A 22,056-nucleotide genomic window follows, 5' to 3' on the forward strand; every position below is an offset into this window, starting at 1 on the left:
GTTTTTCTTTGATTGAGGAAAGTCTTTTACTTTAAAAATCAGTACAGATGAAAATGACAAAATTTTAAATCAAATAAATAACGGAGAGGTTTATGTCGTAGGGAAAAAAAGTCTAATAAGTGTTGGGACGCAAGAACTGTAAAGCTTTTCGTACTTTGGTGGGACCAGTCCAGACACCGTTCAACAGACCATTCCAGTACATAGAAGGAATCACTTCCTTGTTCAAGAATTGAGCCGTGTTGCTGATCTGGCGCTGATCAATGGGGAAGGTTTCCATAGGCTTTCCAGTGTAACCGGAAAACTCGGCAAGAATGAGCTGTTTACGACCAATGACTAAGGGACAGCTGGTGTATCCATCGTATACAGCGGGCTCCACCGTTCGTCCTTCCAGATCAGCAATCAAGTTATGCTTGAGAACACCGGATTCGCCCGTGATAGCGGCAGCAGTTTTCGAGGTAGGCAAAGACGAGCAATCTCCGAGAGCAAAAACGTTCTTGTACTTGTTGTGACGCAGGGTATCTTTGTTGACATCGACCCAGCCAACGGCGTCAGCAAGCTTGGAGTTCTTAATGAAGGAAGGCGGACCCTGGGGCGGAGCCACATGGATGAAATCGTAATGAACAGTAGACAAACTCTTGTCCGCATTATTGCGGAAGGTCGCTTCGTGATTATCGGCGTTAATCTCGATAAGTTCGTGCTGGAAATTCACTTTGATATTGCGTTCATCAGCCTGCTGCTGAAGGACACGACCATAGTGATCAATGCCGAAAATCTTGCCCAAACTCGTGTTATAAATGACATTGGTCTTGTCACGCACGCCCAGCGTACGGAAAGCCTCTTCTGCCAAGAATGTGATCTTTGTAGGAGCACCAGGACACTATAGCAACATGTTTTAAACCATGGTTCAGCCAAGTACGGATTCTCCATCTCGCTTACCTTCAAGGGAGTGTTGGGAAAAGTAAACACAGCATTGCCGCCCTTGAATTCCTGAATAAATTTCCAGGTCTTTTGTACACTGTCAGGGGAGTAGTTGGATGTGACGCCGTCTTTACCGAGAGCTTCTTTCAAGCCTTTGACTTGGTCCCAGTTGATTTGGATACCAGCTGCCATCACCAAGTATTCGTATTCCACCGTTTTGCCATTGCTCAAAACCACCTGATTATTGTCGGGGTCCAATTTGGTGACTTTGTCCTGAATCCATTCTGCGTTGGCAGGCATCACACTGCTCATAGGACGCTTGGATTCACTGAAATCCTTCAAACCGCCGCCTACATAAGTCCACAAAGGTTGATACTGTTGATGATGCAAAAGAGGGCGAGTCAGTGGAATGAACAAAAAGGAAAAAAGTATCGATCCAGTCGGCTTACGTAGTGTGTGGAAGCAGGGTCAATGACGGCCACTTGGTTCTTTCCAAGCATGCGAGAAATCGTAGACGAAACTGTTAATAAAAAAAGGAATAAGCTTCGATTGTCATCTTCATCAACGGTTTGTTCAATAAACACATACCGGAAAGACCACCAGGGCCAGCACCGACAACGACTACTTTAAATTTCTGATCGGCCTTGGGAGCTGCCTTGGGAGCATCTTTCGAAGCAGCCTTTGCTGCAGTTGCAAAGGAACGTTTTGCAAATGTATGTAAGCGGGAGGAAAGCATTGAGAATGACAATGGAAAGGCAGCAGAAGAACAAAGAGCAACGCTGGGATGAATAAATGATGACAGCTCCACAAAATATATAGAGTGCTGTGAAAGAAACACATCTCCGCCATTGAACTCCGTCACAAAGGTAATTTACTCACGTCTACGAAGCCAGCACCCAGCAAAAATAACACGCACCCTCCAGTGTGAATGAGCATCGCAGCTACAGTCGTAAATCCTTCAATCCTGACACTGAAAACCTTTATTGAAGATATGTACTCTTTTCTTCGTTGTATGTGGGAAAATCCATGAAAATCTATGAAATGCGATCGTGTTAGTAATTATTATGACGGCGGCTACACAAAACATCCGTGCATGTTTCAGACGCGCAAGACATAGCAAGTGCGGCCATCCATTTGTGGAACAGCAAATATCCCGCAATTTCAGTCACACCAATGGTCCATTTTATCAAGTGGTTTGGATAAACGTAGTTTCTCCCCACGTCAGAGAAAGTCAAGATTTTTATAGAATGAAAAAAAAATACGATACATAAAATACATAAAATTTACACAGTCAGACATGGATCATATTACATCATACTTCTTTGGCTACAGAACGACTGGCTCGTGTTTCCGAGTTGAATCCTTCGCGGAGTGCCTCGACCTTGTTCTTGACGACATCGGTGCTCCACGCCAATTTACGAATCACACGATGTTTGCTGATTTTAGAATTCTTATACTGATCGCCCATCTCGGTAAGATATTCAGCATCCTCTTCTTCGGCGTCGTCTTCCGTTTCCGCGGAACTTCCAGAGGTACGTCGCTTCTCCTTCTCGGAATGAACAGCGGCCTGCACCTCAATGTCTTGGTCTTGCAAGGAATTTTCTTCTTCGTTATCGTCTTCGTTGGATTGGTCACGGATCCACTTTTGAGCTTTGGCTTTGAGTCGCGCGTCATGGAAAGGATCGGCGCCCACCATATCCTGGTTAAAGGTATGCAAATGGGTGTGCACAGGGGAAAATCCGGGGATGATTTTAGCTCGGATGATAATTTTGCCGAATTTGCCTTCCGTGGGCCAATCGTCTTCGTTGCGGTTGGCTTCTTTGCCTTGTTCCGACAAATGATCTTGCAGGCCAATCACAATGTCCATCCATTCATTGTCCACCGCTTCCTTAAGCCAGTAGCGACCCGTGGCCTTGTTGCTGGTCATGGTGCCTTGACTGATGTGAGCATACAATGCCGTTCGGTAGCGCATCATCAACGGGAAATAGAAGCGTTTGCCGTCCCATGCGTATACCGTTTTGCCGTCAGCTGTCTGGTGCGTCTGAAGGTCCTTGGCCTTCAAACGTCGGGTAATAACAGGATCCACATTGAGAGAAAGAGCTGCCTTTGTCGATGACGCGTATTTTGAGTCAAAGGGTGATTGAAGATCCTCCAGACGGACATGATCAATGATGAGCGTCCCAACATCTGTCATCCCAAAATTTTGTCATTTAAAAAATTATTTGATTACCCCTGTGTTGAGCGATTTACTTACCTGCACCTTGCAGATTACGTGGCAGAGTCAGTTTGACAGGCTTGTATTTCAGGGTCACAAGAACTTTGCCAAAGCCAATACCGTTGGCCAGAGCGATCCATTTTTGTGATTCCTTGAATTTGGCATCTTGGTCGGCAAAGATTTCAGAAAGTTTGAGTGTCTTCGTTCCCAATACGGGATCGCGTTCCAGTTCCATGGAGTTCTTGATCGAGATGCGAACATAAGCATCGTCATAGTTCTTGATAAAGTGTTCTGTGAGAGCATTCCAATGGGGACTTGGGTTGCGTAATTTGGCTCGAGTGCGATACACCTTTCTATCATTGATATAAAGCACAGCATAGGGACTCACGACATTGTTTGGATTGTAAGGATGCTTCAATTCGTCGGCAGGCAAAACCTCGGGATCTCCGATTTCTAGGTCCACTGCTTGATGGATTTGCACCGAGAGAATACCATTGGTATGATGAGGAGAAACGCGAATGTCCTCCTCGGCTTCCTCATCGGGCTCTTCCGTCATCTCGGATACCTTCTTTGTAGCGCCGGATAAAAGATCGGGTTTACGGGTGGCATACTTTGGATGGAAACTCATCTTGAAATTAAGTTTCACTTTTGACTCCTTCTCGTCTTTGCCGTCGATCGGGGCCCAGCCATCAAAAATAACGCGTTCTTCCTTACACCAGTCTGATACATTGCCAAGTTTGTCCACTTGGCCTTGGACGATTTCCTTGACCGAAATGGAAATAGAACCCCAGAGATCATCGAATTTAATCTTGTCAGCGTCCCACACTTTGACATCCACCTTGGTCTCCGAAACGATATCATCTAAGACGAGGCAATTAGTAAAGGAGAATTTGTAACTGAATCTGACAATGATCAGTACCTTCATGCACCAAGATGTAAAGGTTTTCATTCCATCGAGGATCCTTATCATTGGTCAATACACGACTACTCGACATGCTACGCTTCGGCTGGTTGCTAAGAGCCAATGTTGCGTACGAATCTTGCATATCTATGGATGGATGGCCAAGGGAAATGAGATACGGAAAATATCATCCGTGAATACCGAAAATTCAACTTACCTTGGAAGTCAATAGAAGCATCTCTGTAAGCTTCTCTAATTTCAACCTTGACCACACCGATGGCACTTGTATCCTGATTTGCAGCTCCGATCAGCGTGCGAATATCGATGGTCATGCTCTTTGGATCGACCAGATCCGCAAAACCGAGCTTGACACCTTCATTGACAATGGCTTTGATCATCGGCAACTAATCACAGGTGATGGTTAGCATGGATTTCGAAACTATCGCTCCCAATCCTGCACTTACATTCATGATATTTAAATGCTTTGTCAAGGGCATCACGCCGGTTTCAATGGTAGGAACACTGGTGAAAGCAATGGTCACCTTGGAAATGAATGGAAGTTCTGGCGAAGTCAAAATTTTGAACCGTAATTTTCCTGACACGGCTGTCAATTCGGCCTTGATATCAATGGGAGCATTAATGGCCGTTTGAAACCGGATTCCAATGCCTGGAGGAGTTGCCGTAATGCCACGTTTGGTTGTCAAGGAAGCCACGGGATCCGCATGGAAGCTGAATGCCGCCTCACCAAACTAATAATAAATGACGGTATCAGATGAATGATATGAAAAAAAAATCATTACTGAAAAAAATCAACATACAATACTCTCTTCGGGTTGGCCTGGCAAGGGAGGAAAGACACGAATGCTGTACCGTGATAATGCTGATGAGTACCCGCGTCCATTTGTTGAAGATCTTGGTTTTCATCACTTACATTTGAATACGAGGCGCCTGAACACCGATATCGAAATCGGTGACTTTAATGGCTTTGATAAAGCTAGGTGCAACACTTTGCAATGTGTCTTCCAAGATATCTTCGACTAGCGCAAAAATCTGGGGATCGATGCTACGCCAGATCTTTTCAGCAATATAGTTGAGCCATTCCACTGATTCGCCTTCAGAAGTATATAACTATAGAGATGGATTTCAATAAATCTATCCACCACAAAGCTTATTTAAGGGCCCGGGGAGATGAAAAACTTACGGTTCTCATGCCTTCTTGCTTTTCCAATTGCCATTCTAAGCCTTTCTTTGTTTCCTGACCTAGAATCCAGAAAGCCATAGCACCTAAAGTAGCCAAGCTAAGTACATGCGATCAATCGAGTCGACGTTCTCTGTAAATATCCTACCTCCTGCAATAGTAAGGAGTCCGAAAAAGATGCCAAATCGGAATCGACCACACAGATAGCAAACAAAGCATGCTACGACAATGTATTTGAGAGCGTTCAGCTCCAAGCCTTTAATGAGTGTATCGGGGTCGGTTGGTTCGAGAGGTAAAGGATAGGACAGTTTCGGGCTGCGTTTTGGTGATCCTGTGGTATCACTGTTGTTATCTTTATCTTCGTGGACGTTTGTATTCAGATGCAGCTGACGAAATTCTCGATCCTTTGCCAGCGGGTCGGTGGGGTCAGGATTTTCTGACTTTAATTCGGCATCATCCGTGCGTTCTGTAAATTATTTTAGACGCATGAGCTCATGATGACACTTTTTTTTTGGTCTGTTTTCCGATCTGTACACACCTTTAATACGGTTTTCCCCAGTTTCCCCGCCCGCATAGGCATTCGTATTAGGAAATGCTTCCTCAAAACTGTCCTTTTGGTCATTGCTAATGTTGGAATGACGATTGGAATGATCGCTGGTGTGATCGGTTGACTGGTCGCTTGAACTTTCGGAAGCCTGGTAAACGTGTCCCGAAGCGTCGAGGGTATTGTTTGGTACTTGCTTCAGGTCAGGATTGCCAGTTTCGTCTGTGATGTTGAATATCGATGTTGTGTTATTGTTTTCTCGTTCGGTTTCTTTTTGGCGATTATCTGGTTTGTCTGGCGCATTCCACACAACCGCCCCTTGAGCTGCGGCTTGAACTGGACGTCCCTCGTCGATCATGCCACTTTAAAAAAAGGATTTTTGAGTAAAGTGAATAAGTTAAGGTCGGCAGAGTTAAAGGACTATGAAATAAAATGGTGAAGGGATTTCGATTTGGGGATACATCTTTTTTATCCCTCGCATGGGTTCATCAGAATGAAACAAATGTGCCGTCATGACTTCCCAGAAAGGCAAAAGCTGTAGCCTAAATCAAGAAGATCAAGAACCGGAGAATTTTTTCTTGTAAGAAATGGACCATGTCAGGTAATCAGCCAGGTAGCAAGTGGGAAAATGACATCTCGCCAAACTTTAACGCTAGATTACCCAAAATGATCGACAATGGGCTAAAATCTCTATTCTCGTTGTTCTGGTTGATCTCGTTGGCCCATCGGTCCTGTCGGCCCCGTCAGTCGAGAAAAGACAATGGCCAACGGTCGGAGCTCTTTGGCGACTATGACATTATAGCGAGTTTGCAGTGATCTGCAACGGAAAATCGGCTCCTATCCGTGTCTATTGTCATGTTGACGATGATTTAAAACTACTAGTTTTCTGCGTCAAAAAAGTTTTTTTGCGTGTCATCTAGACTTTCTTAGCATTTGTTGTTAAAATTTCTCAGCTGTAAAAAGGTGAAGTGTAATATACCTTGTTCAAGCAATAAAGGTGGAATATCTCAACTTGACGATTATCATTTGGCCTTCAGAAAGAACACTTGCACTAGTCCATGTGAATAGCAGCACGACACTTTATCATACTGTAGCCATAGTTTCTCAATCATCCGTAATCGACACTGCGATCATACATGCAGCATTCACATCTGTATGTAAGAATAAACCGTCAATAGTACTGCAGACATTATTCGGTTTATGATAAAGAAGCCTTTTATTGGGCTACATGCGCCGCCGGTCAATTTCCATATCGAGATGATCGCAATGCCTAGCTATACATCGTCTTGCATGGTGATACGAGTTTATTATTGTCGATCAGGATTACGCATTTTTTGCTTCCTTTTAACTCAAACCCAGCAACTGCCAACATTCATAAAAGAAGGTAGAAACCTGAGGCTGTTATTCATAATCTTGAGACAACTCTATCGACGATCAGAATTTACCCTTTGGACGTATGCGATGGTTAATATTGCAGATGGTCATACTGGATCCTCAGGATATCATTTGACAGAAGTTGACTTAAATTACCATGCCCGATCTCTAGTTTCTGGGCCTGTAAGTTTGGCATTTGAAGCCGGGGGGGCATTTTGCGGGCACATGAAGATGAAGAAAATGGTGCAGATTTATGCTGTTTTGGTTCATGTCTGAGAAAGTCATCGGATATCAGCGTCCCCAATTTGAAAAGTGGTAACTATTCGGTGTCGGGATAGCACTGAACCTTCTGAGAAAGAAAAAGAAAAAGAAAAAGAACCACAGTAAACTGCATCGGGATATGGCCTGCTTTCACATTCTACGCTAGAGGGTGCAACAGATCCCAATAAAAACAGAAAGGGGGTCTCCCCGTTAGGAAACCGTAATCTCATTCTTTGTTTCAGTGGTTCGGCACCACCTGTATTCTTAATGTCCTTCGCTTGGCCAGATGTCGTTTCTGGCCCATCCCCAATTAATGTTCCATGGTCAGATAGCACTATAAAGTGCAATATTAAAATGTTCATTGATAAAATGAGTGAGCTAGTATGATATCATTTTTTGGCTTAATTGAACCATGGTACAACACTGACCGCACAGTTGTTCCCGATTTATGGTTCGGTCCATCTGCCCTGATTCGAATGCTCAAACTTTATGCGCGTTTCGCCATCGTACTGGATGACAGCACTGCCATGACGGTTTCCATATTACTGGACCCATGGTTCGATCAAGAAGGCAAACAATCTGTTGAACGATCTGAAAGGCGACAAATTCGACCAGTTCAATATTGTACATAAATTGCCCCAATTGGGAACCAAATTTCAGTATCCCCCACGTATTTACTGCGTCAGTCATGTAGAGTGTTCACCAACGACATCCGCTCAAGGCCATATACAGTATATTCGACTGCCGATGACGACGGAGGAGACCAAGACACTGCTGCCAAAGTTGCATCACAGTTGTTCTGCGAAGTAGTCACCTGAACCACTGAAAAACAACCAGCCAATGCTTGCCAAAGGACTTGTCGGTTCTCGTTTTTCTTTCCTTGCCGAGGAATAAATGTCAGCACAATAAAATGTGATTATGATATTTGATTGATGAATGCTGCAAATATTGTTACAAAGTAATGATGTCGCTACGTACCGTAGCAAACATTTTCATTATTCTTTAATGACCATAGCATGGACATTTCACTAAGACGGATCACTAATGGTAAAATCGCTAAATGAAAACTGGAAATACTGCAGTATTTTACGGTAAAATGGGTATTTATTATAACAAGGAGCGATGTTTTGGGCCTGTGCAGCAATTGAATTTCGCCAGCCGTTCTTGATTGTTGATGAGCTCATTGCAAGTAAACAGCTCGAAGGCGAGCCCATGGTCTACGACCAACTCCTTGATTTGCGGGTACGCCCTATAATCAACGAAGCGTGTGAGTATTTAACCTTAGCGTCTTCTCTCCTTTTATTCCTTCTTACTTGAGAAAATCTCCAACGTCATTTGGATTGGTACTGAGACCCGCATAATCAATCACGACGAGTCTCATTGGCTTAAACTTCTTTGTTTAGCATCGCTCGAAATGCTGGAATAAGGATAGCAATGAGTAAACAAAGTGCATGCAGGGGACGAAGTTATTATATCTTTCCATTCACCCAAACAGTCAGTAATCGGAGCGAGATACTTCGTCGTATCTTTTTTATCGTCACGAACCATTAGCGGTTCGTCAGATTGGCAGTCTGGGGAAACGTATATTTTGGTGCAAAGGCACAGATCTGTAAACGCGTGATCATTTTGGGAGCAACTTGCGCCTCGTTTCGGATCGCTCCTTTCCCGACGACTTGCAACCATAACCGATGGTGGTCAGCGGATGATTCCGGAGATGGAGGTTGTACCGCCGGAGGACCTCGAGCGCGTCCACTTCTACAAGACAATTCTGACTAAATGCATTCCACTCCTTCTTTTTATCCTTACCCAGATATTTCTCTCGGATCACCCATAAAAGGCGACCTCGGATCCGATCACCGTTTATTGATACTAATTCTCGTGGGCCCCAAAGATTAGATTTGGTGACCCAAGTTGCGATTTGCTTTGGGCTATTCGTTAAGGGCCAGAATCTCTTTTCCAATATGGTTTTTTTGTTTTCTGGAGTCGACAAGTTGCCGCCGATACATGTCAGGATTTGTGACAGGTTCTGTAACTGACATCACATTTCTGACATGCTTCCGAGCTTCGTCCTTTTGAATTGTCACTATCGTATAACAGATGTAAGGAAATACAAAACCGGTAACGTGAAAAAGCAAGCTTATCTTTAAAATTCTGGACAAAGGCTGGCATCGACTCCGTATCAGTTGAAAACCCGCTGTATGCAGTTGCTTGCGATCGTCGGGATTTCGCAACAATGTAGACAAGAGAAATTTCGAAATGTGGCAAAAGCCGCAATAAACATAAAAAAACAGCATAGGTTTGGACCATTTTTTCAGCCACTGTATAAAGTGCAAAAAGAGTAAAAAAATAACGGAAGATTTTGCTGAGAAGTATAGATATAACTTGAGAGATGAAAAGTGGAAGAAAAGGAAGAAATATTGTTACTCTTGCAAGAGAAGGAACTTATGTCACATTATTTACCAATCAGATAATGTTTTCACAATGCATGCAATGACCACATTCATATCAAGCGACCAAAATCCTTTCATTGTTCTCTCAAGTTGTAGGCGACCCAAGTCTTTTCATTGTTCGCTAAAACCGACCCAAGCCTTCCCATTCTTCCATCACGATTATAGCCTACCAATCTTCGGATGTTTACCTTAATTTATGGAACCGAATGACATATCGCTCTTTTTCTTTACTGCTTTTGCTTTATCATGACAGTCGTCACAACTACGGATTTTTAAGGAATACTGTGCTTTGACTCCATCAACATTTGAAACTTCTTCCAGTCTTTTGCCTTAGCATATTGTATTGTAATAAAAAAATCTTGCCACAACTTAGGGTATGACCGCCATCTGAGGATCGGCCGTAATAAATGTAGTAATGCTTGCGTTGGCAATAATCGAAGCTATTCGCAAATAGATGATTCGCATCGATATTATGGGAACTTTCTATGACAAGAGTGGCAGGCATTGTATGGGGTGACTGGAGTTGTATTAAGCTCTGAGCGGATATGTCACAAAAGACTTGCCGCCTCAGGGCTCTGATTAGGATATTACTTTGGTAGCTCTGGCTCCCAACCAACCTGTGAAGAACAGGTTATCAAAAGGCATTTAATACCATCGACAGCAAGGATGCTACATGCTACAAATAGGACAGCCAGCCATCTATGTCGCGTGTAAAAAGCATGTCAAAAATAAACGTAGGAAATGGAATTGCAAGGTCTTAATTATAGACAGTAAATTTCTGGCAATGGCAAAAACCTGGCCGGTAAACTGTGATAAATCTCGATATCTGCGGATGATCTCTTGTTTTCAAATGGTTCATGCGTATGGTATGATTAATGAACTCGAAGCTCTCATATGTTTAGATCATAATGTCGCCTACACTTCCTTCAGGTAATAATTGAGAAGTCTGTAGTTTTGCTACAAGAAGAATAGTGATATGCAGACAATAAAATTTCTTAGCACATGACAGCCGATGTTTTAGCCTGATAGCCAATGCCTTTAGCCTGCAAGTTACCCATTCTTCGATGGTGTGCTTGGAGAATTATTGCAGGCTCCAACTCAAGCTTGGAAAAAAAAAGTCAGATCCGGATGCTTCATTGACAGCCTTTTGATTGGCGAGTTCAAATCGAGAATTCTGGAACGATTTGGAAGTCACGCGGCAGACCCTTCTGGAATAAGTTGCGCGTTTTCCTTTGCAGTTATTCTTTACTGCCAACAACATGTCTGACGATCACAAGCAACAAGCGCTCGCCGAAAAGGAACTCGGCAATCAAGCCTACAAGAAGCGTGAATTTGATGTGGCTTTGACTCATTATGACAAGGCCTGGGAACTTGATAACACCAACATCACCTTCTTGACCAACAAGGCTGGTAAGTCTTTCTTCGAGCGCTATCAATTCCCTTGCAGTTAGTGACCTACATTTTTTATAGCTGTGCTCTTTGAGCAAGAAAAGTACAACGAATGTATCGAAGTGTGTCAAAAGGCCGTTGATACCGGCCGTGAACTGAGAGCTGATTATAAGCTCGTCGCCAGGTAAGTCGTCCGTCGATAGTCTTGGATCGTCACGACAGAGTCTAATCCGAATACAGAGCTCTTCAGCGCATTGGCAATGCCTATGTCAAACTCAATCAGTTAGATGATGCTATCAATTTCTACGGAAAGTCTCTTACGGAACACCGCACTCCCGAAACTCTTCAGAAGCTCCGTGACACTGAAAAACAAAAGAAGGAACTTGAAAAGGCTGCTTATCACAATCCCGAATTAGCCGACAAGGCTCGCGAGGAGGGTAACAAGCTCTTCAAAGAGAGCAACTGGTAAGTGTTGGTGACTGGGGGTTATAAAATTTCGGGAAAAGCTAATACTGGAATACGTGCAGGCCCGGCGCCATTGAACAGTACACTGAAGCTATCAAGCGAAATGAAACGGACGTTCGCCCATATTCCAACAGATCTGTCTGTTATTTGAAGTTGATGGCTATTCATGAAGCTCAAAAGGACGCCGAGAAATGTATTGAACTGGATCCCACTTTCGGTAAGTAACCATGTCTGAACTGCGCACAAAGATTTGTCACTAATCTTATATATTGCAGCTCGTGGTTATATTCGCAAGGCTGCTGTCCAATTTGCAAAGAAGGAATTCCAAGATGCCATCGATACTTTGAAGGAAGCTCAATTACATGATAAGGATGGCAAGTGCGCGCGTGAGATTCAGCAACAAATGATGAAAGCCTACACTGCAATGAATCCTATGCATTCCGGTGGTGAGGAATCTCAGGAAGAGGTCCTTAGACGTGCAGCGCAAGATCCTGAGATTCAGGTGAGTCATATGTCTTCAAGATTGTTTCGATTTTCCGACGACTGACAATACTGTGTAGCGTATTCTTTCGGATCCTGTCATGCAGCAAATTCTTCAGCAAATGCAGCAAGATCCTAAGGCTGCCCAGGAGCATTTGAAGAACCCTCAAGTCGCAGCAAATATCCGCAAACTGATGACCGCTGGTATTCTTCGAATGGCTTAAGTGGAGTAGTTGACTGCCGATCATTTTGTTTGGACGATCTGTTGGTGATAGCTGTTCCTTTTTATTTTTCATGAGGTTACTGTGTTAGTCAGTCTATAGGCTAACATTTGGGAATAATACATAATCTAAGATGAATTACAACTTGAATTTCTATTATTCAGTTTATGGAAGCCTTTTTCGTTTCTGACAAAAAGTGATCAAATCCTGCCATTGTTTTGCTTCTAAAGGGATCGATCTAATCTTTGGACCACGCAATTCTGGCTGTGCAAAAACGAATACAACGCTTCGAATTTCTTCTACAGGATGTTGCGCAATCCATCTCGGAAGGATCACGAACTTTCTTCAAGTTACGGGGCTCAAAGACATTTGCTGACTATTTGTAGCTTTTGGAAGTTGATTCTATACGAGGATTAGTTATGCTATTATGAGGTAAATGCCACACCATGAGTATCAAATAATGTGTTATTGTTATTTGCAAGCGTATTCTTTAAATGAATAATGCAAGTATCCAGTTAAGTATCCAGTTCCCAGAAAGAATCTGCCACTCAGAAAAATTAAGGGCTTTGACCAATCAGTCGTCAGCACATATATCGCCCTTTGAAATATCGCCAAGGATGATGGAGATACACGCATTTCCGCTTGCCTGTTCCCTTCTTGTGCTTACATACTAAAAAGAAAGGTTATCATGGCTGCGCTGGATGTCAGGAGCCAGAAAACTCTTTTGAAAACGGCTATTCTTGGCTTAATAGCCATGGCAGCGTTCTCTTCGCGCCTGTTTAGTATCGTTCGCTACGAATCTGTCATTCACGAATTTGACCCTTGGTACGAGAAAGGAACACAATGGTCAAACACATCCTTGTCTCTTATTCTCTCATATCCTTTAGGTTCAACTATCGCGCAACACGCATGTTGGTGAAAGACGGTTATTACGAATTTTGGAACTGGTTCGACGATCGTTCTTGGTACCCTCTCGGACGCGTCGTAGGAGGAACAGTTTACCCGGGCTTGATGGTGACAGCTGCTGCCATCTACAACGTTTTGCATTTTCTCCACTTTCCTGTCGATATCCGCAACGTCTGTGTTCTTTTAGCGCCTGTTTTTTCTGGAGCCACAGCTTATGCCACATACTTACTGACGAGAGAACTGAAAGATTCTTCCGCTGGTCTTTTGGCAGCTGCCTTCATTGGCATTGCTCCCGGTTACATCTCACGTTCAGTCGCCGGTTCCTACGATAACGAAGCTATTGCCATCTTCCTTCTGATGTTCACGTTCTACCTGTGGATCAAAGCTTTGAAACTGGGCTCAGCAATGTATGCTGCCTGTTCGGCCTTCTTTTATTTCTATATGGTGGCTGCTTGGGGTGGTTACGTTTTCATTATCAATCTGATTCCGCTGCATGTGTTTGTCTTGATGGTGATGGGCCGTTTCTCCAGTCGTGTGTACGTGTCCTATTCGACTTTCTACGTCCTGGGTACTCTCATGTCCATGCAGATCCCGTTTGTCGGCTTCCAGCCTACACGTACCTCTGAGCATATGGCGGCATTAGGTTTGTTTGTCTTTGGAACAGTGCATGATATCTCGAACTGGATGACTAAAATATAATCTACAGGCGTTTTTGGCTTATGTCAAATTATGGGCTTTGTACAACTCGTACGTAGCCATGTTCAGGCCCAACAGTTCCAGGTGCTGTTGAAAGCTTTCGTCGCCGTGTCATTTGTGTGTGGATTCGCCGCTCTTGTCTTATTGACGCTTGGAGGTTACATCGCGCCGTGGACTGGAAGATTTTATTCTCTGTGGGATACCGGCTACGCCAAAGTTCATATTCCTATTATTGCATCTGTCTCAGAACATCAGCCTACCGCTTGGCCATCGTTCTTCTTCGATTTGGAAATGTTGATCTTCCTGTTCCCTGCTGGTTTATTCATGTGCTTCCAACGATTGCAGGATGAACACGTTTTCGTCATCGTCTATGCCATCTTCGCATCCTACTTCGCAGGTGTTATGGTTCGCCTGATGCTGACCTTGACGCCAGTGGTCTGCGTTTGTGCTGGCATCGCCATTTCGACACTCCTCGATACCTATCTTGACTTTACTACAACGCAACCCTATCGTTCTGCTGCCGAAGTTTCAGCTACCAAAAAGAATCCCGCAACCCCATCGTCATCAGCTGGTTCAGCATCAAACGAAAAGAAGAAATCCAAACAGCATCAGATCAACGAAAAGAAGCAAGGCACGAACAAGAAATCGTTTGGTATTCTCAGCAAAGATTCGCGAGCGGCTGTATTGCTCAGCTTTGGCTTTTTCCTCATTGTGTTCGTATGGCACTGTACATGGGTTACTTCGAGCGCTTACTCCAGTCCCTCCATTGTGCTTGCCTCGCGTAATCCAGACGGCTCACAGCACATCATTGACGACTTCCGAGAGGCCTACTATTGGCTACGAAAAAACACAAAGGAAGACGCGAAAATCATGTCTTGGTGGGATTACGGCTACCAGATTGCTGGCATGGCTGACCGACCCACCCTTGTGGATAACAACACGTGGAATAACACTCATATTGCAACTGTTGGTCGTGCCATGGCCTCCAACGAAGAGGACGCTTATGAAATCATGAGAAAACATGATGTGGATTACGTGCTCGTGATCTTTGGAGGTTTGCTTGGTTATTCGGGCGACGATATTAACAAATATCTGTGGATGATTCGTATCGCCGGCGGTAAGCATTTGGATAGGATAACACCTTTTTTACGTAATATTCATCCTGTTTTTATCATTCGTAGGCGTTTGGCCCGATAAAATCAAGGAATCTGACTTCTTCACACCGTCTGGCGAATATCGAATCGACGATCTCGCTTCTCCAGCAATGAAAAACTCACTTATGTATAAGCTAAGCTATTATCGTTTCAGTGAACTGTTTGGCGGACAGCCAGGAATAGATCGCGTGCGCCAGCAAAGATTGCCTATTCATGGTCCAGAGTTATCAGTGGTGGATGAAGCTTTTACCTCGGAAAACTGGATTGTTCGTATTTACAAAGTCAAGGATTTGGACAATCTTGGACGATCCCATAAGGCTGCTGTCGACTTCGATACAGGCAAGAAAAAGAAGAAGACCCACAGAAGCCAAAAAAGCAGAGAACGTAGACAGCGAGCAGAAAGCTAAGCAAATCATCACATAAAATAAAATATCGATACTGTTGTACTGTATGATCTGATGAAGTTGAATATCGACATATTTCCTTTTGTTGTTGTCTGGAGATTTGCGAATTGATCAAGCGAAGTCTATACCTTTCTGTAATGGACAAACACCGTTCAAATAACTTACGCTAATACGGAGGCGACCTGTGTTGGGATGTTTGAAACAAGGGGGACGCGATTTGACTCAATTCGCAAAAACCTAACTTGGTGAAAGATAAATTTTACAGAAACCCTTTGCATTTATGCGGGTTCACTGACAAAGGCCGCTTCTAGACACAGTTGATATCCCTTCTCTCTCTAAAATTGAGCATCCAAACTTTAACTGGTTTGATATCGCGAACTTTTGCAGCCAGGCCAACCAATTAGGTCAGCCAGCACATTCAACCAATCAGAAACAGACCTGCCGGCAAACTGCGTGACAGGCTAATCAGGCAACAGAGCAGGCCAACCTGTTGTTCTTTTACTCTTTACTCTTTATTTTAACCTGGAGAATTGCATCGTATACGGCATGTTGATCACGGTTTAGGCCCTCGTGTGTTTGGGGAACATTGGCAGCGTCTGCGATGAGATCGAATTGTTCTCTTACCAGTCTGGGCTGACGGCGAAGTGTAATTCTGCCAATTTCTTGGCGATCAGGAAGAACAAAGCGATCGTAATTCAGCAGTGAACTCGATTGGCGGTTCAGATGCTCTTCAATGTCCAGAAAAGCGCGATTGTACACGATTTGGGGCGGCTCAATTTGATGATCATTGTCGAGATTTTGATTGCTCCAAAAATGGATATAGTCTTCTGCCAATGGCTGGCGTAACTGCATCCAAAGCGCAAACGGGTCAGGAGCCTGACATTCATTAACAATGATGGCGACAGAAATCGAAGAGCACACGGCATTTGATAACTCGCGGATTCCTGAAGACAGTTTTCCCATTCGTCATTCCCCCCGAGAAGTCCCAACCGTCGCGCAGCTGCCTGATACGTGGGCATAACAACGCCATCGACTGTTCGAATGTGGTCGAAGCTCTGTGCTCCGGGGACGCTATATAGCAACATTCGAAGGTAGTACTTCTCGACTTGACGGGGTGACACAGCGTAGACGCGCCTGATTGTGTTACCAAATCCACCTTGTCGAGGTTCCCATCTACGGGATCTGGGATGATAGACGTATCGTTCTGGAAAATCGGGATACAGAAGAGTACGTGCCTGAGGATCAAGTCGGTTTCGTGCAAACCACGCAGTCAGTGTGGTTTCGTGCTGTACGATCTGCAACAATCTGCGGATTTTCGTCCTCCCGGAATTGCACGACCTGCTCGTTTTCAAGTGGATAGCGAGGCGTTGTGTGCTCGGATACTCACGATGCATTGTGAACGACAACAACCGGTGAACGGCCTCGGCAGCGGATACATACCGGGCATCAATGAAGCGAGTGATCTCATCGACTTGCTCTTGGACGTTTATATCATTGTCGGCACGATACATTGCTGCTGCAGCTCGATCATGGCCTTTGTATACATATTTGTATAAGTATTTGGCACTTTCCAAGGAAGTACAAATTTCGACATTGATGTGAGCGTTGTATTTCGCACATAGAAATCTATTATGCGGCATGACCCATCTGTTGTCCAGCTGAACATTGTTTTGAGACGAAATCATTGCGGCTACGGTAAAGAGGGTAGCCCCTGGGATCTTCGATGGTAGCGTCGTTAAATTTTTACATGAGCCGTTTTCCATGCAGGGAGACCTCGGATGCGTTGTTCCACAAGGACCGTCCATCATACATCTGCTGACGGTGTCCTAGAGATCAGGAAATCTCTCTCTGTCCGGAAGTTCGGCACACACGATACGATCATAGTCATCAAGTGTTCTCGGCTTATCGTCCGGATGTAGCACCAAAAGCAAATGAAGATACGGTAAGCCTCGCTTCTGAAACTCCACCGTGTGTACACGGGCAACGACTCTTCCCAAAACATGGTTCTTCGTTAGATCTTCCATCAGAGCTTTACGCTTCATATTGAAAACTCGCGCACAAAGATCGGGCCGATCAACAACGGTTTGGAGAGGAGCCAGCTCGTCCTGTATTTCCTTCCACTGAGGATTGCAAGTGAAAGTGATGGATAGATCGTAACTCCCAAACATTTTAATAAGGTGGGAGATTTCGGAAATAACAATAACCTCGTGGTACCGAGTAAGCCTTCCCCTCCTCCTAGCAAATATTACTTGCCATGTCCGTCTTTCGGCCTGATTCTGGGCAGCGCCATTTTACCTTTCTTTTCAACTGGCTTTTCCCTCTTAGCCTAGGTAACTTACATACTGCCTTTCCCCACGTACGTTTTCTGACATCCTGCGAATGTATAAAGCGATAAATACACCGCTGAGAGCAGACATTTTTTTGTATTGGTTAATATGAGTGTCATCTTGGTATACAAGGATCCAGTAATAAGGTAGCAAATTCTTGGGGAAATGAACCTGCCGCCCATTGTGGCGATTTTATGTTTTATTATTTCCGAAAAACGATATTACTAAAAAAGAGGAAGCAACTGTTATATGGACCGCCAGTAAGTAGGTCCAATGTAGTCAAGTGGTTATACGATGGATGCAATGATGCCGAAAAGAGAATGTTTACATGCACAAGAAAAAGGTTTTGATGCGTGGTGTGTAGAGCATTAACGTTTTTGTATAGGCGCCTTATGGGCATATTTATCCTTTCCCATCTTTGCGGCCTTTGATTTGAGTCCTTCTGCAGTTGCTATGCCTTTTGAATCACGTGATGAAAAAGTTAGCGTTGAGAGCGCCGTCGTCGTTTCCTCATCAAGGGTTCAATTCCAGGGCACTTCCAATATGCTCCCCATCCATCGCAGCGGATGGAAAGGTGACAACTCAGGATCGTCTGATGATAAATACACGAAATATGATAAAGAATATAACAGACGGTCTTACACGGTAATGCCGTACTTCACCCAGTTACTGCTGATGTATTTATACCACCACCACGTAGTTTCTGAAGCTGTCGCCTAAATGTTGCATAACCTTTCTTGCCTTTGTCATCGCTTGTATATTCATCTCAAAGGTTTATAACGGTACAAATTCGGTGGAGACGCAGAAAATCCTCGACACCGAATTCAATCCCAACGACTACGATCGAGCTTCATCCGATTACGGCGACAACGAGTTTCACATATTGCCAGTTAACGCAACTGGTCACAATAATGATCCTGATACTCTAAGCACAGACCAATTCCTCACTGAAAAGGATCCGTCCAAATTTTTGTTCTCGCAATATCCCCCGCCGATGTCTTTAATACCCAACGACGAACAAACAGCATATAGGCAAAGACGTATTGTAGAAGCATTTCAGCATGCTTGGAAAGGATACCGTACAGACGCTTTCGGTCGTGACGAATACCAACCTTTGACTCATTCAGGGCACGACTGGGCACCAGGTGGCCTTGGGCTGATGATTACTGATGCGTTGGATACCATGCTTCTAATGAATCTTACGGACGAATACAATGAAGCCCGCGAGTGGGTGGCAACCAAATTGGATTTTGACAAAAACCAGGATGTAAATCTCTTTGAAACTACCATTCGAGTACTGGGAGGATTATTGTCGGCATATCATTTGTCGGGCAACGATCCTGTCTACTTGGGGAAGGCGACCGATCTAGGCAACCGCTTGTTAGGTGCTTTTCACAGTGAATCAGGCATCCCGTACGCGAGTGTCGTGCTATCGACCGGACTGGCTTATAAACCCCATGTGCCGAGTAGTACTGCTGAAGTAACGACGATCCAATTGGAATTCAAATACTTGAGTTACCTAACTGGCGACGATAAATACAAGGGTGCTGTAGACAAAGTCATGAAACGAATGGAAGATCTTATTGAAAAGGGCTCAACTGTCGATGGCTTGGTTCCTATTCTCATACAGTAAGTGGCATGGTAACAAAGTGATCAAAAGATTGAGCTAAAATAGATCATGGTAGTCCGGTATCGGGTGAGTTTACAACCAGCGAAATACGCCTCGGTTCACGCGGTGACAGCTACTATGGTAAGTCGCAATGCTTTGAAGAGTAGTAATTTTTATTAACTTCCCACGGCAGAATATCTTCTAAAGCAATACCTGCAAACCGGAAAAACCGAAAAGAAATATCGTGATATGTATGATCATGCTATGCGTGGAGTCAGAACGCATCTACTGGGCCGCAGCTTTCCAAACAATCTTTTATATATCGGTGAACTACTGGATAGTGATCCTACAAAACTTCATTCGAAAATGGATCATCTCGTATGCTTTATTGGCGGCAGTTTTGCTCTTGGTGCCACTGAAGGACGCACTCTAGCTGATCATCCACAGATGAGTCAAGTGGATTTAGAAGATCTGGAGGTTGGAAAGCAAATTACTCGGACATGTTATGAAATGTACAATAGCACAGCGACCGGGTTAGCAAGCGAAATCGTGTACTTTAACACCGAGAAAGACGCTGCTGCGGATGCTGCGGATATAATGATAAAACCTCGCGATCGACACAATATATTGCGACCCGAAACTTTGGAAAGTATTTTCCTACTATGGAGACTAACAGGCGATGAAATATACAGGTAATCATGGTTACATTAGTTTAGCGAGCTACAGCTTATTCACGGTGATTTCTGCAGAGAATGGGGTTGGAAGATTTTTGAAGCCTTTGAGCAATATACGAAATTACCGGGTGGAGGTTACGCTGCTTTGAAAGACGTCACCCAGATTCCTCCTGTGAAAGATAATCGGATGGATACATTCTTTCTGGTAATTCTCTCGATCACTTCCTTACCATTAGAGTTGTTTGTACCAATGGTGTCTAACCGATCTTCTGCGATAGGCTGAAACCCTGAAATACCTTTACTTATTATTCAGTCCCAATGACCTATTGCCGCTGGAGCACTACGTTCTCAACACTGAAGCTCATCCCTTGCCCGTAATACACTTCAAGTAGTATCTTGATTAATACAATCTTCTGCTGTCTTGTGTTCTCTTGATAGTTCCTCCTTAGTCCTCATATTTTGGCTCAATTATCCAAATTAGTTCAAAAGTGAAAAAATGCTACAGCGTCAACTTGACGCAAATGCTCCGTGCTGTAAATGGGTATCAAGGTACAGTTTAATTGAAAAAATCTGGGTAAAAAAAAAAAAAAAAATGGTTGCATTAGACAAGCTACACTTACTCTTCCTTGTTTTCACTTACAAAAAAACTGTTGTCACCGCATTGCGGGAGCCGCCACCGCACACCGCCAAGACATGGGCTTTGTTCATTCAGTTATTTAAACTATAGAAGCACACAAAGCAAGTGAGTGATTTGGCATAACGTTCAAAAAGAAAGGAAAGCACTTAGCACTTGAGCACAAATACATTACCTTTCAAAAAAAAGTTTCATTCTGGACCACCAAAAAAAAAAAAAAAAAAAAAAACTGGAACCAAAGAACCAAGATGCTAGACCATTCACTTGCTTATCATTTTTGAGAAAAGATGATGTTTATACTGTGTCGAAATCGGCACAGTCGGAGCATATTCCATCCATCAATGATGAAGCAGGAAAAAGACGTCATGTGTCTTTTCTCATCGCTTGATGACATATTTATCCATTGATAAAGGAGTGTGGTCGCATCGCATGAAAAAGCTGCATGAAGTAGGTCTCAGATAACGTTAGAGAGAGATCTTTATTCTCAAGTGTTCATATATCGGCTGGTCGGATACACAGGTGCACATAGCTTTGTACAGACGTAATGCATGGTTTGTTAAACTATATTTCAACTCGTATTATACATTTTATTGAAATAAAAGTCATCCTCATGAGGATAGCCTCTTCTTTTTGATGAACAAAGTCGTCAGTTTCAGCGCATTTTCCCACTAGGATTACGCAGGCCAAGGTAATATGACGAGAACCTCCCCCACTCCCCGCCAATAAAGGACCAAGTCATGATATTTTGCTTCCTTTGCAATTTATTTGACTATCATTTCTTTCTTTTCCGAGAAAAATGAACTGAAAGATGAAAAAAAAACATTAGGGAAGTCAACAAATTTATTGGGATTACAAAAAATTTTGCCAGGGCACTGTACAGGAGCAAAGTGACTGAAAAGAATCCCCATCACCAGGGGAAGAAGCGGGCTGTTAAGGCCACTTTTTTATTGGGATGTTTCCACAGGCATTGTAAAAATGCTAGGCGAAACGTTTGAAATCGCCAAAATTTCGTCAAGGTTATGGCCCCAGGTTTTGCCGCAGATACAGTACATTCGACTTTGTCTGTCGAAATTTGCCCAGTGCAAGATGGGCCACCTCCGGTAATAGGCGGCATCCAGATGTGATGGATCTAGTTGTTATCATGTTACTAGCCAAGAAAGAAAACAGAAGCCTTCACCCTTTGATATAGTAGACTGTCGTACGCTGGCCAGATGTGATATTATCCAAGAAGGCTAA

At 43.7% G+C, this 22,056-nt stretch overlaps 6 protein-coding genes across 6 annotated transcripts; 3 read left to right on the plus strand and 3 right to left on the minus strand.

Moving 5' to 3' along the window:
- Nucleotide 1: 1 nt before the first annotated feature.
- BYT42DRAFT_558225 (uncharacterized protein) lies at nt 2-1,757 on the minus strand. Its single transcript, XM_051566983.1, has 4 exons — nt 1,507-1,757; nt 1,368-1,438; nt 937-1,293; nt 2-877 (listed from the first exon to the last, which is right to left on the minus strand). Exons 1-4 carry the CDS (start codon nt 1,652-1,654, stop codon nt 113-115), a joined length of 1,341 nt encoding a protein of 446 aa, XP_051427775.1. The 5' UTR covers nt 1,655-1,757; the 3' UTR covers nt 2-112.
- Nucleotides 1,758-2,230: 473 nt separating this feature from the next.
- Nucleotides 2,231-6,134, minus strand: BYT42DRAFT_543323 (uncharacterized protein; the record flags this gene model as incomplete). The annotated part of the gene is made up of 10 exons (XM_051565678.1): nt 2,231-3,105; nt 3,173-3,994; nt 4,053-4,181; nt 4,252-4,438; nt 4,499-4,783; nt 4,853-4,898; nt 4,966-5,162; nt 5,236-5,318; nt 5,381-5,698; nt 5,771-6,134. The coding sequence occupies 10 exons, from the start codon at nt 6,132-6,134 to the stop codon at nt 2,231-2,233; spliced, it is 3,306 nt and encodes a 1,101-aa protein (XP_051427776.1).
- Nucleotides 6,135-8,518: 2,384 nt separating this feature from the next.
- On the minus strand, nt 8,519-8,792 carry BYT42DRAFT_611018 (uncharacterized protein; the record flags this gene model as incomplete). The annotated part of the gene is made up of 2 exons (XM_051571451.1): nt 8,519-8,660; nt 8,725-8,792. The coding sequence occupies 2 exons, from the start codon at nt 8,790-8,792 to the stop codon at nt 8,519-8,521; spliced, it is 210 nt and encodes a 69-aa protein (XP_051427777.1).
- Nucleotides 8,793-11,056: 2,264 nt separating this feature from the next.
- On the plus strand, nt 11,057-12,605 carry BYT42DRAFT_210570 (uncharacterized protein). The gene is made up of 6 exons (XM_051562555.1): nt 11,057-11,271; nt 11,332-11,434; nt 11,491-11,715; nt 11,778-11,932; nt 11,991-12,217; nt 12,303-12,605. The coding sequence occupies exons 1-6, from the start codon at nt 11,121-11,123 to the stop codon at nt 12,417-12,419; spliced, it is 978 nt and encodes a 325-aa protein (XP_051427778.1). The 5' UTR covers nt 11,057-11,120; the 3' UTR covers nt 12,420-12,605.
- A 457-nt stretch (nt 12,606-13,062) lies between these two features.
- Nucleotides 13,063-15,635, plus strand: BYT42DRAFT_510092 (Oligosaccharyl transferase STT3 subunit-domain-containing protein). Its single transcript, XM_051565140.1, has 4 exons — nt 13,063-13,241; nt 13,304-13,965; nt 14,029-15,135; nt 15,200-15,635. The coding sequence occupies exons 1-4, from the start codon at nt 13,105-13,107 to the stop codon at nt 15,577-15,579; spliced, it is 2,286 nt and encodes a 761-aa protein (XP_051427779.1). The 5' UTR covers nt 13,063-13,104; the 3' UTR covers nt 15,580-15,635.
- A 3,262-nt stretch (nt 15,636-18,897) lies between these two features.
- Nucleotides 18,898-20,578, plus strand: BYT42DRAFT_489047 (glycoside hydrolase; the record flags this gene model as incomplete). The annotated part of the gene is made up of 5 exons (XM_051563909.1): nt 18,898-19,532; nt 19,589-19,653; nt 19,706-20,204; nt 20,262-20,391; nt 20,465-20,578. The coding sequence occupies 5 exons, from the start codon at nt 18,898-18,900 to the stop codon at nt 20,576-20,578; spliced, it is 1,443 nt and encodes a 480-aa protein (XP_051427780.1).
- Between the last annotated feature and the right edge of the window lie 1,478 nt (nt 20,579-22,056).

The sequence above is a fragment of the Radiomyces spectabilis genome (genome assembly GCF_025331425.1).
Source record: "Radiomyces spectabilis strain NRRL 2753 chromosome Unknown BYT42scaffold_2, whole genome shotgun sequence".
NCBI classification, from domain to species: Eukaryota; Fungi; Mucoromycota; class Mucoromycetes; order Mucorales; family Radiomycetaceae; genus Radiomyces; species Radiomyces spectabilis.

Coding starts and splice junctions, on each gene's coding strand:
- BYT42DRAFT_510092 (XM_051565140.1), top strand. CDS start 13,105: ATGGCTGCGCTGGATGTCAGGAGCCAGAAAACTCTTTTGAAAACGGCT. Junction 13,242..13,303: donor ATTCACGAATTTGACCCTTG/GTACGAGAAAGG, acceptor CATATCCTTTAG/GTTCAACTATCGCGCAACAC. Junction 15,136..15,199: donor GATGATTCGTATCGCCGGCG/GTAAGCATTTGG, acceptor TATCATTCGTAG/GCGTTTGGCCCGATAAAATC.
- BYT42DRAFT_558225 (XM_051566983.1), bottom strand. CDS start 1,654: ATGCTTTCCTCCCGCTTACATACATTTGCAAAACGTTCCTTTGCAACT. Junction 1,439..1,506: donor TGGCCCTGGTGGTCTTTCCG/GTATGTGTTTAT, acceptor TTTTATTAACAG/TTTCGTCTACGATTTCTCGC. Junction 878..936: donor TTCCCAACACTCCCTTGAAG/GTAAGCGAGATG, acceptor ATGTTGCTATAG/TGTCCTGGTGCTCCTACAAA.
- BYT42DRAFT_210570 (XM_051562555.1), top strand. CDS start 11,121: ATGTCTGACGATCACAAGCAACAAGCGCTCGCCGAAAAGGAACTCGGC. Junction 11,933..11,990: donor TGAACTGGATCCCACTTTCG/GTAAGTAACCAT, acceptor TATATATTGCAG/CTCGTGGTTATATTCGCAAG. Junction 12,218..12,302: donor CGCAAGATCCTGAGATTCAG/GTGAGTCATATG, acceptor CCTGTCATGCAG/CAAATTCTTCAGCAAATGCA.